The sequence below is a fragment of the Tachypleus tridentatus genome, chromosome 10, assembly GCF_004210375.1.
Source record: "Tachypleus tridentatus isolate NWPU-2018 chromosome 10, ASM421037v1, whole genome shotgun sequence".
NCBI classification, from domain to species: domain Eukaryota; kingdom Metazoa; phylum Arthropoda; class Merostomata; order Xiphosura; family Limulidae; genus Tachypleus; species Tachypleus tridentatus.
The window spans coordinates 100,351,725-100,364,904 of NC_134834.1; the positions used below are offsets into that span (position 1 = coordinate 100,351,725).

Here is a 13,180-nt window from a genome sequence, read left to right on the forward strand (position 1 = left end):
TTTTGAGGTTTTTGTTCTGATGGTTGTGTGAGAATGTTTTGACAATAGCTGGAGGAACTTTGTAGCTTATAAAGTTGGCTTCTTTATCCATATAGTCAATTTAATGAAGTCTTGAAGATGAGTTTATAGGTATTTTTAGTGCATTGATTTTTGTTTGGATTGAAGGGCAGAACATAAGGGGATGTAGAAGATTGTGTGAACAATTTTTGGTGAATTTTGGTTTTAAAATGTGTGTTGAATATAATGATATCAAGTTCAATGAAACGTAACTACTTGTAATCTTTATGCTTGATGGTGAATTTAATGTTAGGGTGAATAAAGTATTACTGTTTAATAAAAGTGTGAATCTGTTTGATAAAAGTGAAACCAACAAAAGCATTGTTTCCATAACAGTACCATTATCGGGAAAGATAAAGTACCCATTATGTGGCTTGCATTTTGATCAGGGTCATAAATATGTTGGAAAGAACAGATGAATCAGGGTTTGTCCATCCTTAAAATATATTTGAAAAAGGTTTTTGTTATTGGAAATGAAGGTGGTTTATGTTGATGTATGTTCAAAGAAACAAACAAAAATTGTACTATGGATGCAAATTAAAGAAATGGGGTCATTAAAGTTGAGGTCAAGTGCAATATTACAAGTTTTCTTGACTGGAACTTCCATGAAAAATTACACAATATCAAAACTAGAAATTAAGTTTTTGGGGTTTAGTTGGTTTAATGAGTTTAAATATGTATTCCTGTGTCCCAAACGTTACACTAAACTATCCAATTGGCAATGGTACATTGCGTTGCAGATAAACAACAAAACATGACATCCAGGAATTATAAGATCACTAGATGAAACATATGCTCCCTCTGACAAAGGTAAAAAGATATGTTAAAGAACTGGTTGTTTAAAAACAAAGTAAACCATAAGATAGTAGTTGTTTCAACTGCAACGTAAAACGACATATTGCCAAGAACTGCCTTTAGAAAACAGAAAACCTACAACAACAAAAACTGGAATAGAACACTCTTATAACAGCAAGAAACACAGACACTACATTTGTAGCAATAATGAAACAACAGGTATTAAAAACACCAAAGGAATGATATCCTCAGGGTGAATCCCAAAGCTGAACCAGGTCAAAAGAAAAAAAAACAACAGCTACCCAGATACTAGAAAACAGGAATTAGGCAAAAGTTAATCAAATACAAATATTACACCTGCCATAACTAGAATATGGAGTTTATTATTTAAAGTTCATACATCAATGAATTCGCTAACAGGAAGCCATGCAAGATGTAGATTAACAGTTGTTCTTCAGCTACCACTGTTTGATATTTGGTACTAGAAGGTGGGAAATCACCTCTGGAAATGAAGGAAGGGAATAGATTGATGCAAACAATAAGTGGCAATATAGTTCCAGCAAAATGAGAGATGGAAGCTATCATCACTGTGGGAAACTTTTCTACACAATGAGATATGTAGGTAATTCACAGAAAGGGAAAGAGCATATTATAAATAGACTTCGTGCTTAAACATGGGTGTGATGTTAAACTTACTTTAAACAGTTGCATAGTATATGGCTAAAAGATCTCTACACTGCATGCCAATCAAAACACCATTGGCTCAATTTCCAGTGATAATAAGGAGGACATTTATTCTACCACCAAGAAGTACGATATTTATTAGTAACAAATGTACATCTACTCACAAAGACATAGTAAAAACAAACACCCCAGTCTACCCCAAGAGATTACTGTTCTGACAGAAACAACCACTCCATCCTGCCCCAAGAGATTACTGTTCTGATAGAAACAACCACTCCATCCTGCCCTGAGAGATTATTGTTCTGACAGAAACAAACACTCCATTCTGCCCAGAGATTACTGTTCTGACAGAAACAAACACTCCATCCTACCCTGAGAGATTACTGTTCTCACAGAATCAAACACTCCATCCTGCCCAGAGAGATTACTGTTCTGTCAAAAACAACCACTCCATCCTGCCCAGAGAGATTACTGTTCTGACAAAAATAAACACTCCATCCTGCCCAGAGAGATTACTGTTCTGACAAAAACAAACACTCCATCCTGCCCTGAGATATTTCTGTTCTGACAGAAACAAACACTCCATCCTGCCCAGAGATATTATTGTTCTGACAGAAACAAAACACTCCATTCTGCCCAGAGAGATTACTGTTCTGACAGAAACAAACACTCCATCCTGCCCAAAGAGATTACTGTTCTGACAAAAACAAACACTCCATCCTGCCCTGAGAGATTATTGTTCTGACAGAAACAAACACTCCATCCTGCCCAGAGATTACTGTTCTGACAGAAACAAACACTCCACATGCCCTGAGAGATTATTGTTCTGACAGAAACAAACAATCCATTCTGCCCAGAGATTACTGTTCTGACAGAAACAAACACTCCATCCTGTCCAGAGAGATTACTGTTCTGACAGAAACAAACACTCCATCCTGCCCAGAGAGATTACTGTTCTGACAGAAACAACCACTCCATCCTGCCCTGAGAGATTACTGTTCTGACAAAACAACCACTCCATCCTGCCCAGAGAGATTACTGTTCTGACAGAAACAACCACTCCATCCTGCCCAGAGATTAATGTTCTGACAGAAACAATCACTTCATCCTGCCCAGAGATATTATTGTTCTGACAAAAACAACCACTTCATCCTGCCCAGAGAGATTACTGTTCTGACAGAAACAAACACTCCATCCTGCCCCGAGAGATTATTGTTCTGAGAGAAACAAACACTCCACATGCCCAGAGATATTATTGTTCTGACAGAAACAAACACTCCATCCTGCCCTGAGAGATTATTGTTCTGACAGAAACAAACACTCCACATGCCCAGAGATATTATTGTTCTGACAGAAACAAACACTCCATCCTGCCCCGAGAGATTATTGTTCTGACAGAAACAAACACTCCATCCTGCCCCGAGAGATTATTGTTCTGACAGAAACAAACACTCCATCCTGCCCAAAGATTACTGTTCTGACAGAAACAACCACTCCATCCTGCCCAGAGAGATTACTGTTCTGACAAAAACAACCACTCCATCCTGCCCAGAGACATTACTGTTTTGACAGAAACAAACACTCCATCCTGCCCAGAGAGATTACTGTTCTGACAAAAACAACCACTCTATCCTGCCCAGAGAGATTACTGTTCTGACAAAAAAAAACCACTCCTTCCTGCCCTGAGAGATTACTGTTCTGACAGAAACAAACACTCCATCCTACCCTGAGAGATTACTGTTCTCACAGAAACAAACACTCCATCCTGCCCAGAGAGATTACTGTTCTGACAAAAACAACCACTCCATCCTGCCCAGAGAGATTACTGTTCTGACAAAAACAACCACTCCATCCTGCCCAGAGAGATTACTGTTCTGACAAAAATAAACACTCCATCCTGCCCAGAGAGATTACTGTTCTGACAAAACAAACACTCCATCCTGCCCTGAGATATTTCTGTTCTGACAGAAACAAACACTCCATCCTGCCCAGAGATTACTGTTCTGACAAAATAAACACTCCATCCTGCCCAGAGATTACTGTTCTGACAAAACAAACACTCCATCCTGCCCTGAGATATTTCTGTTCTGACAGAAACAAACACTCCATCCTGCCCAGAGATATTATTGTTCTGACAGAAACAAAACACTCCATTCTGCCCAGAGATTACTGTTCTGACAGAAACAAACACTCCATCCTGCCCAAAGAGATTACTGTTCTGACAAAAACAAACACTCCATCCTGCCCTGAGAGATTATTGTTCTGACAGAAACAAACACTCCATCCTGCCCAGAGATTACTGTTCTGACAGAAACAAACACTCCACATGCCCTGAGAGATTATTGTTCTGACAGAAACAAACAATCCATTCTGCCCAGAGATTACTGTTCTGACAGAAACAAACACTCCATCCTGTCCAGAGAGATTACTGTTCTGACAGAAACAAACACTCCATCCTGCCCAGAGAGATTACTGTTCTGACAGAAACAACCACTCCATCCTGCCCTGAGAGATTACTGTTCTGACAAAACAACCACTCCATCCTGCCCAGAGAGATTACTGTTCTGACAGAAACAACCACTCCATCCTGCCCAGAGATTAATGTTCTGACAGAAACAATCACTTCATCCTGCCCAGAGATATTATTGTTCTGACAAAAACAACCACTTCATCCTGCCCAGAGAGATTACTGTTCTGACAGAAACAAACACTCCATCCTGCCCCGAGAGATTATTGTTCTGAGAGAAACAAACACTCCACATGCCCAGAGATATTATTGTTCTGACAGAAACAAACACTCCATCCTGCCCTGAGAGATTATTGTTCTGACAGAAACAAACACTCCACATGCCCAGAGATATTATTGTTCTGACAGAAACAAACACTCCATCCTGCCCCGAGAGATTATTGTTCTGACAGAAACAAACACTCCATCCTGCCCCGAGAGATTATTGTTCTGACAGAAACAAACACTCCATCCTGCCCAAAGATTACTGTTCTGACAGAAACAACCACTCCATCCTGCCCAGAGAGATTACTGTTCTGACAAAAACAACCACTCCATCCTGCCCAGAGACATTACTGTTTTGACAGAAACAAACACTCCATCCTGCCCAGAGAGATTACTGTTCTGACAAAAACAACCACTCTATCCTGCCCAGAGAGATTACTGTTCTGACAAAAAAAAACCACTCCTTCCTGCCCTGAGAGATTACTGTTCTGACAGAAACAAACACTCCATCCTACCCTGAGAGATTACTGTTCTCACAGAAACAAACACTCCATCCTGCCCAGAGAGATTACTGTTCTGACAAAAACAACCACTCCATCCTGCCCAGAGAGATTACTGTTCTGACAAAAACAACCACTCCATCCTGCCCAGAGAGATTACTGTTCTGACAAAAATAAACACTCCATCCTGCCCAGAGAGATTACTGTTCTGACAAAAACAAACACTCCATCCTGCCCTGAGATATTTCTGTTCTGACAGAAACAAACACTCCATCCTGCCCAGAGAGATTACTGTTCTGACAAAAATAAACACTCCATCCTGCCCAGAGAGATTACAGTTCTGACAAAAACAAACACTCCATCCTGCCCAGAGAGATTACTGTTCTAACAAAAACATCCACTCCATCCTGCTCAAAGAGATTACTGTTCTGACAGAAACAAACACTCCATCCTGCCCTGAGAGATTACTGTTCTGACAAAAACAACCACTCCATCCTGCCCTGAGAGATTACTGTTCTGACAAAAACAACCACTCCATCCTGCCCAGAGAGATTACTGTTCTGACAGAAACAAACACAACATCCTGCCCAGAGAGATTACTGTTCTGACAAAAACAACCACTCCATCCTGCCCAGAGAGATTACTGTTCTGACAAAAACAACCACTCCATCCTGCCCAGAGAGATTACTGTTCTGACAAAAACAACCACTCCATCCTGCCCAGAGAGATTACTGTTCTGACAAAAACAACACTCCATCCTTCCCAGAGAGATTACTGTTCTGACAAAAACAAACACTCCATCCTGCCCTAAGATATTTCTGTTCTGACAGAAACAAACACTCCATCCTGCCCAGAGATTACTGTTCTGACAAAAATAAACACTCCATCCTGCCCAGAGAGATTACTGTTCTGACAAAAACAAACACTCCATCCTGCCCAGAGTGATTACTGTTCTGACAGAAAGAAACACTCCATCCTGCCCAGAGAGATTACAGTGCTGACAAAAACAAACACTCCATCCTGCCCAGAGATATTACTTTTCTAACAAAAACAACCACTCCATCCTGCTCAGAGAGATTACTGTTCTGACAGAAACAAACACTCCATCCTGCCCAGAGAGATTACTGTTCTGACAAAAACAACCACTCCATCCTGCCCTGAGAGATTACTCTTCTGAGAAAAACAACCACTCCATCCAGCCCAGAGAGATTATTGTTCTGACAGAAACAAACACTCCATCCTGCCCAGAGATTATTGTTCTGACAGAAACAAACACTCCACATGCCCAAAGATATTATTGTTCTGACAGAAACAAACACTCCATCCTGCCCCGAGAGATTATTGTTCTGACAGAAACAAACACTCTATCCTGCCCTGAGAGATTACTGTTCTGACAGAAACAAACACTCCATCCTGCCCAGAGAGATTACAGTTCTGACAAAAACAAACACTCCATCCTGCCCAGAGAGATTACTGTTCTAACAAAAACAACCACTCCATCCTGCTCAGAGAGATTACTGCTCTGACAGAAACAAACACTCCATCCTGCCCTGAGATATTTCTGTTCTGACAAAAAAAACCACTCCATCCTGCCCTGAGAGATTACTGTTCTGACAAAAACAACCACTCCATTCTGTCCAGAGAGATTACTGTTCTGAGAGAAACAAACACAGCATCCTGCCCAGAAATATTACTGTTCTGACAAAAACAACCACTCCATCCTGCCCTGAAAGGTTATTGTTCTGACAGAAACAAACACTCCATCCTGCCCAGAGATATTATTGTTCTGACAGAAACAAACACTCCATCCTGCCCTGAGAGATCACTGTTCTGACAGAAACAACCACTCCATCCTGCCCAGAGATATTATTGTTCTGACAGAAACAAACACTCCATCCTGCCCTGAGAGATCACTGTTCTGACAGAAACAAACACTCCATCCTGCCCAGAGATATTATTGTTCTGACAGAAACAAACACTCCATCCTGCCCTGAGAGATCACTGTTCTGACAGAAACAAACAGTCCAGCCTGCCCAGAGAGATTATTGTTCTGACAGAAACAACCACTCCATCCTGCCCAGAGATATTATTGTTCTGACAGAAACAAACACTCCATCCTGCCCTGAGAGATCACTGTTCTGACAGAAACAAACAGTCCAGCCTGCCCAGAGAGATTACTGTTCTGACAAAAACAACCACTCCATCCTGCCCTGAAAGGTTATTGTTCTGACAGAAACAAACACTCCATCCTGCCCTGAGAGATCACTGTTCTGACAGAAACAAACAGTCCAGCCTGCCCAGAGAGATTATTGTTCTGACAGAAACAACCACTCCATCCTGCCCAGAGAGATTACTGTTCTAACAAAAACAACCACTCCATCCTGCCCTGTGAGATTACTGTTCTGACAGAAACAACCACTCCATCCTGCCCTGAGAGTTTATTTTTCTCACAAAGTTTCATTGATCTAAAGAATAATGATATCATTATTAGAACCATGAAAACAACAGAAACCTGAGTCAATAACAAAATGTGAAACTATACAAGTAAAGCTTAGAAAACAAAACCAGAAAATGTTAGAAACAGTTCATACCTAAAAAGAAACTACCAATACACTTAGTTTTACAACTAAGCAACACAAAAGATTACATGCATTGCCCATATAATACCATTAATATCCTCTCCACCAGAAAACATGACTTAGGTTAGACAAAAATAATATACTGTAAAACCAATACTGGAGACATACCTCATGCTCATCACCTGGCTAGAAAACTATAACATAGGTCAAAACTCTCAAAGAAATAGAAACCATGAAAAAATATGAATTAACAGAGTTAATGCTAAATCATGAGCATCACATACTGCATTTTAGAAGAAAGATGGATATACAAGATTCTGGACAAAGAAAGATGCTTAACTTAGTGCTAAATCATGAGCATCACGTACTGCATTTTAAAGAAGGATGGATATACAAGATTCTGGATGAAGAAAGATGCTTAACCACTGACTCTACTTTGAATGCTTAACCTGGATCAGAGATTTTCAACACTGAATTTGAAGAGTACAAGTCAAGATAACCTTTACTGCTGGAAATAGATCATGGAAATTTGTTCTGTTACCATTTGTCACAAAGTATCTGTAATTTCAGTGCTTTGTCTTTTCACGTATAGTTAATTTTTAATTTTCATTTATTGTCCTTTACCATTCATTATTCCATCTTGTCAAAATTCAGTGGTCCCTCTGGGAGTATTACATTACTTTTGGCTAAGATATGCAAGTTTTGGCAAAATTATCTTACATTTGCATGAGATTATAAGCCTTAAGAACTGAAGCAACATCTGGGATAAGTTTTGAAAATGTTTAATCCTCCCAGTTATGCATTTTAAAACAATTTGTCTCTCCAACTATAACACATTTGAAAAAGAAACAACAATAAGTACTGTCTTGGATAAAGCAACCAACAGTTATATCTGCCTAATGACAACAACCAAACCCTAATTTTAAAATAATAAAAGTTGGATTTTAGTGTAAAATGGTATATTTCTAATGACTATATATGCATATCAAATAACTGCATGTGAATCATAAAGCTCAAGGCAAATGTAGCATCTGTCAGGGATTGGAAGAATTTATCTCTAGTTTTAACAGAACTTAGAAAATGAACTTTGGAAAACATGTGATTATAAGACAAATAACTGTACTTATTGTCTAGACATATACATCTATCACACTGGGGTTATCTGATTCATGACAAACAGTGTGAAAATTGAGATTTTTCATAGCCCATAGGTCACACTACAACAGATCTGAAATAAGTTGTTTTTCTTTAAGGTTTCTTTTCAAACAAAGAAATTAAAACTTAGATAATAAAAACTTCAAATTATAGCATACATTAGAATATTAAATTATATTGATAGTAAAATTGTTTAATTAAATTCTGAATGCAGCTTAGTGATTTGCACAGAAGGGGATTTAAAGGGGTGCCCATTGCAAAAAAGTTATTGTCACATGATGTGTACAAAGCTTTGAGACTAAAACTTTCTTGAAATTTTATAAAATGATTTTAACATATCAAAGATGAGTTACTCAGTGAATTTATTCAGTTGATTATTGGTCTATTTAGGTAGAGGTTAGAAAGGGCTCAGCCCCAGAGCTCATCAATAATTTTATTCTATGTAAAATTACATGGGGTGTTGGACCCACAAAAATTATTAGCCCCTGGGCCCACACGACCTTGAATCCACTACTGATCATTAGAAGAACAGTAATTAAGTATAAATCACTTAATCAGACAAAATAACACGTTAAGAACCTTTTGAAATAAAAAAATAATTTATCATCTAATGCAATAAAAACCAAAATCAGTTCAATCAAAAAGTGTAAACTAAAAATCATACTGTAACAAATAATCATCATAATTATGATTCTTTACTAGGAACATTAAACAAACCACCAAGGAGTTACCCTAATGATGCTATCAATACATGTTTCTCTTTTAATTTACTGAAGTGCAGACAGCAATTTTCTGAGAATGCCAACTCTGATATCCTCAGCCCTAGGGAAAATGTTTTACTAACCAAAGTTTTCATTAAAAGCAAGTATTAATTTTTATCTCAACTACAAATAACTCAACCAGTTTTATGTTTAATATATTTCTATTATTAACAATTCTGTGAGACCATTGCAGCAAATGTTTTATTTCTTGTTGTATATTAAATATTTCCATTTTTAAAGATACAACTTTTTGTAGAAGTAAGTTATTTTATTTTTCATGTTCTGTAAAGTTTTGATTCTATTATGCATTTAAAAGCCAAAAAGGAGGAAAGCTACTCTGAAAATGCTAGGAAAGTGAAAAAAAGTCTTTATTTTCGGAGTTATTAGACAGTATTTCATGAAAACAAAAAAATTCTGTGAAACATAAGTGGCCTTAAATTTTACACTAGAAACTTACTGAAATGAGTAAACCTTATTAAAATAAAGACTCATACACAATTACAATCAGGAAACATCAATATGGGGAAAAGAAATGAAGAAACATTATAAGGACTGAAGGTCTAAATCTTTCTTTTCATTGAAAAAACATCTGAACAATGAGGAAGTGGAGAAACAAATAAATAACATATTTAAATCTTACCATAACCTTAATAAATAAAGTTTAACGAGAGTTGAGAAAAACAGAGAAAGATGTAAAAATGTGGGTTTGTTTTGTATAAAGCTTGCTTTCTTCCTATTTCTATCTACCAAACTATAAACTAAAAATAAACCACATTATTTTACCTTTCTTTTAGCAGTTTCTTGTTCTTCTTCATTATGTAGCCATCCAATACCTCCTATAGCTCTTACAAAACTTTCCTTAGTTTTATTAAGTACAGTCTCTGCCTGAAAGAACATGTGCTAGAGATATTTACTCTAGCAATATCTCTACCTCAGAGATATTTACACACTGATCACATTTGACTTTGAAATAAAAGCACTTTTTAAACTAATTTACAGTAAACTGTTATCACTGTTTGTGTAACAAAAAACATTTAAGTTGTTGATAAATAACAGATAGCTAGTGTATTTTTTAATGTCCTTTGTAAGTAGGAACTACTTTTCTAGTTTCATAGCTATTTAGTAAAATTAGTTTGGATAATGTGTTACATTAATGAATAATGTTATTACAAAAATATATGAACATCTTTGGGTAACATGACAAATAATAATCATTTTAAGAAAAATTTACCTGACACCTAGGCTTAAGTGCATAGACTTATCTGACACTTAGGCTTAAGTGTGTAGATTCATCTGGCCTAATTCTCTTTACCTAAGCATTGTGATATATCAGTTGGATACCAAGTAATTCCTATAATTGAGTGATACAGTATGTAGTATCACAACCATAATTAATATTTTTCAACTCTAATAACTAGTCTCCTTACATACATTACAGCAACTGGCACTAAATGTAATATAACCGGTTAGGGAAAACTGTCTTCATTAATGTATATTTTAACTTTTTCATTAAAAAAGTTCATGTTGGTTTACTTCTTTCCTTACATATAAAAAGTATCAATAAATACATCTACATAATATATCTTTATAAAGGTATCCTTAAAATGTGCAACACCATCTTTAATAATTATTTATTAGTTATACACATCTGCAAACATAGCCCTGGAAGACTGTTTGGTCAGTGCTGTTCTCTTAGCAACACATACAACAGGAGGAGTAACTCTTGTGTTTTTATTAACTGTAAGCCACACATACAACAGTAGAAGCAATTATTGTGTTTTTATTAACTGTAAGTAGCACTTACAACAATAGAAGTAACTATTGTCAACACTTACAACAGTAGAAGTAACTACTGTGTTTTTATTAACTGTAACCAACACTTACAACAGTTAAGTAACTATTGTATAATCAGTAACTGAAAGCAACACTTACCATGGTAAGAAGTTGCTCTTGGATTCTTTAAAACACTTAAAAAAATGTTACTAGTGAATGCAGGTAAAACCAAACAAATAATTTTTATCCATAAAGGATATAAATTCTTACATACTTCTAACTTGATGTCTGAAGATAAATACTTCTTAATATACATGTTTCCCATAGCTATACCCATGAAGTGGTTGGTCTGACGAAGACAGAAGTGCCACCTTTCTTCTTCTTTAACCTGGTGATCTTCCACTCCTAACAAGAGTATTTGATTATAAGAACCCATTATTAGAAAATATAATTAATTTGCAATGAAGAAACAACACCTAGAAACAAAATGACACATTTTTAAAACTTTACACATCTTAATGTTAATAATGAAATATTTGTGATTTTGTCTGAACAAACATTAGTACTATATATCCATAAATTCCAAAGCACTTGTGTCTACAGAGTTCCATAGATCACACAATTAATGTAAAACACATCTTAAAATATGTGAATAAAGTCACTTAACTCCACTTTACAGTTGTACAAGGAAATATTTAGTTAAAGTCTTATTCATTATGATTCAAAAGTCAAAAGTGATAACCTGTCATATTACAAGCCAAACTCTTACATTTCAAACTACTAAGTGTTAACCTGTTTGGTTGCAGTACAGATTTAAACCTGCCACATTACAGCCCTAACTCTTATGTTTCAACAACAGACTTAGTGTTAACCTGTTTGGTTGTAGTATATATTTAAATCTCCCACATTACAGCCCTAACTCTTATGTTTCAAACTACTAAGTGTTAACCTGTTTGGTTGCAGTACAGATTTAAATCTGCCACATTACAGCCCTAACTCTTATGTTTCAAACTACTAAGTGTTAACCTGTTTGGTTGCAGTACAGATTTAAACCTGCCACATTACAGCCCTAACTCTTATGTTTCAAACTACTAAGTGTTAACCTGTTTGGTTGCAGTACAGATTTAAACCTGCCACATTACAGCCCTAACTCTTATGTTTCAAACTACTAAGTGTTAACCTGTTTGGTTGCAGTGTAAACCTGACACATTACAAGCCTAGCTCTCACATATCAAACTAATGAGTCAGTGCTAACCCGTTTGGTTCCAGTGCAGATTTAAATTTACCACATTCAGGCCGAAATCTTATATTTCACACTACTGACTCAGCATTAGCCTGTTTGATTGCAGTAAAGATTTAAATCTGCCATACTACAGGCCTAACTACTACAATTCAAACTACTGACTCAGTGTTAACCTGTTTGGTTGCAGTATATAGAGGCCTAGCCTTCATGTTTCATACTGCTGAGTCAATATGAACATGTTTGGCTGGAGTACAGATATGTTATCAATATATCAGGTCACCCCATAAGTTATGTCCAAAAATTTAATACAGAAAGTTCATCATCATTTCTCTCTTTGTAGAAGGCTTTAATTACTAAAATATGTAGTAGGGCATGTATAGAAATGTTCAGACAAATAAAATAAACTAACCCAACTCCACTTTTTCAAATCATTAATAAAATAAATTCTTATGAAGATAGATGTGTCTGGGAGCACATTAGACATACAATGCTTTATGAGTTTAAAAAAGGCAATAGTGCAGCAGAAAATACATAAAACAATCAAGGTGTTTATGATGCAGAATCTCTCTATGAAAGAAAACGTAGAAGGTGGTTTCAGAATTTCAGATTGGGTGACGAAAGCTTAAGTGATGTGCCACATTCAGGTCGTCCTGTTGAGTTTAATGATGACTTGCTGCTGGCTGCACTTGATGAAGATTTTGCTGTAATAGTTGAAGAACAAGCACAGATGCTTAATTCAACACATTTAACAGTCCACTGTCATCTGTGACAGCTTTGAAAGGGGTCAAAACTTAGAAAATGTGTCTCCCATGATTTGACAGAAGCCAACGTCAGAGCAAAAGTGAACATTTGCATTTCTCTGAACTCTCGGGAATGTAACACACCATTTTTGGACAGGTTAG

The 13,180-nt window shown here is 36.6% G+C and overlaps 1 protein-coding gene across 1 annotated transcript in view; it reads right to left on the minus strand.

The window, feature by feature from the left end:
- The window catches only part of LOC143228428 (endothelin-converting enzyme 2-like), a 56,482-nt gene that overhangs the window by 11,412 nt on the left and 31,890 nt on the right, over positions 1-13,180 (minus strand). The window contains exons 8-9 of the mRNA XM_076459691.1: positions 11,310-11,440; positions 10,046-10,147 (exon numbers count right to left, since the gene is read on the minus strand). Of these exons, the coding sequence (XP_076315806.1) occupies positions 10,046-10,147; positions 11,310-11,440 (233 nt within the window). The remainder of the gene's footprint in view (positions 1-10,045; positions 10,148-11,309; positions 11,441-13,180) is intronic.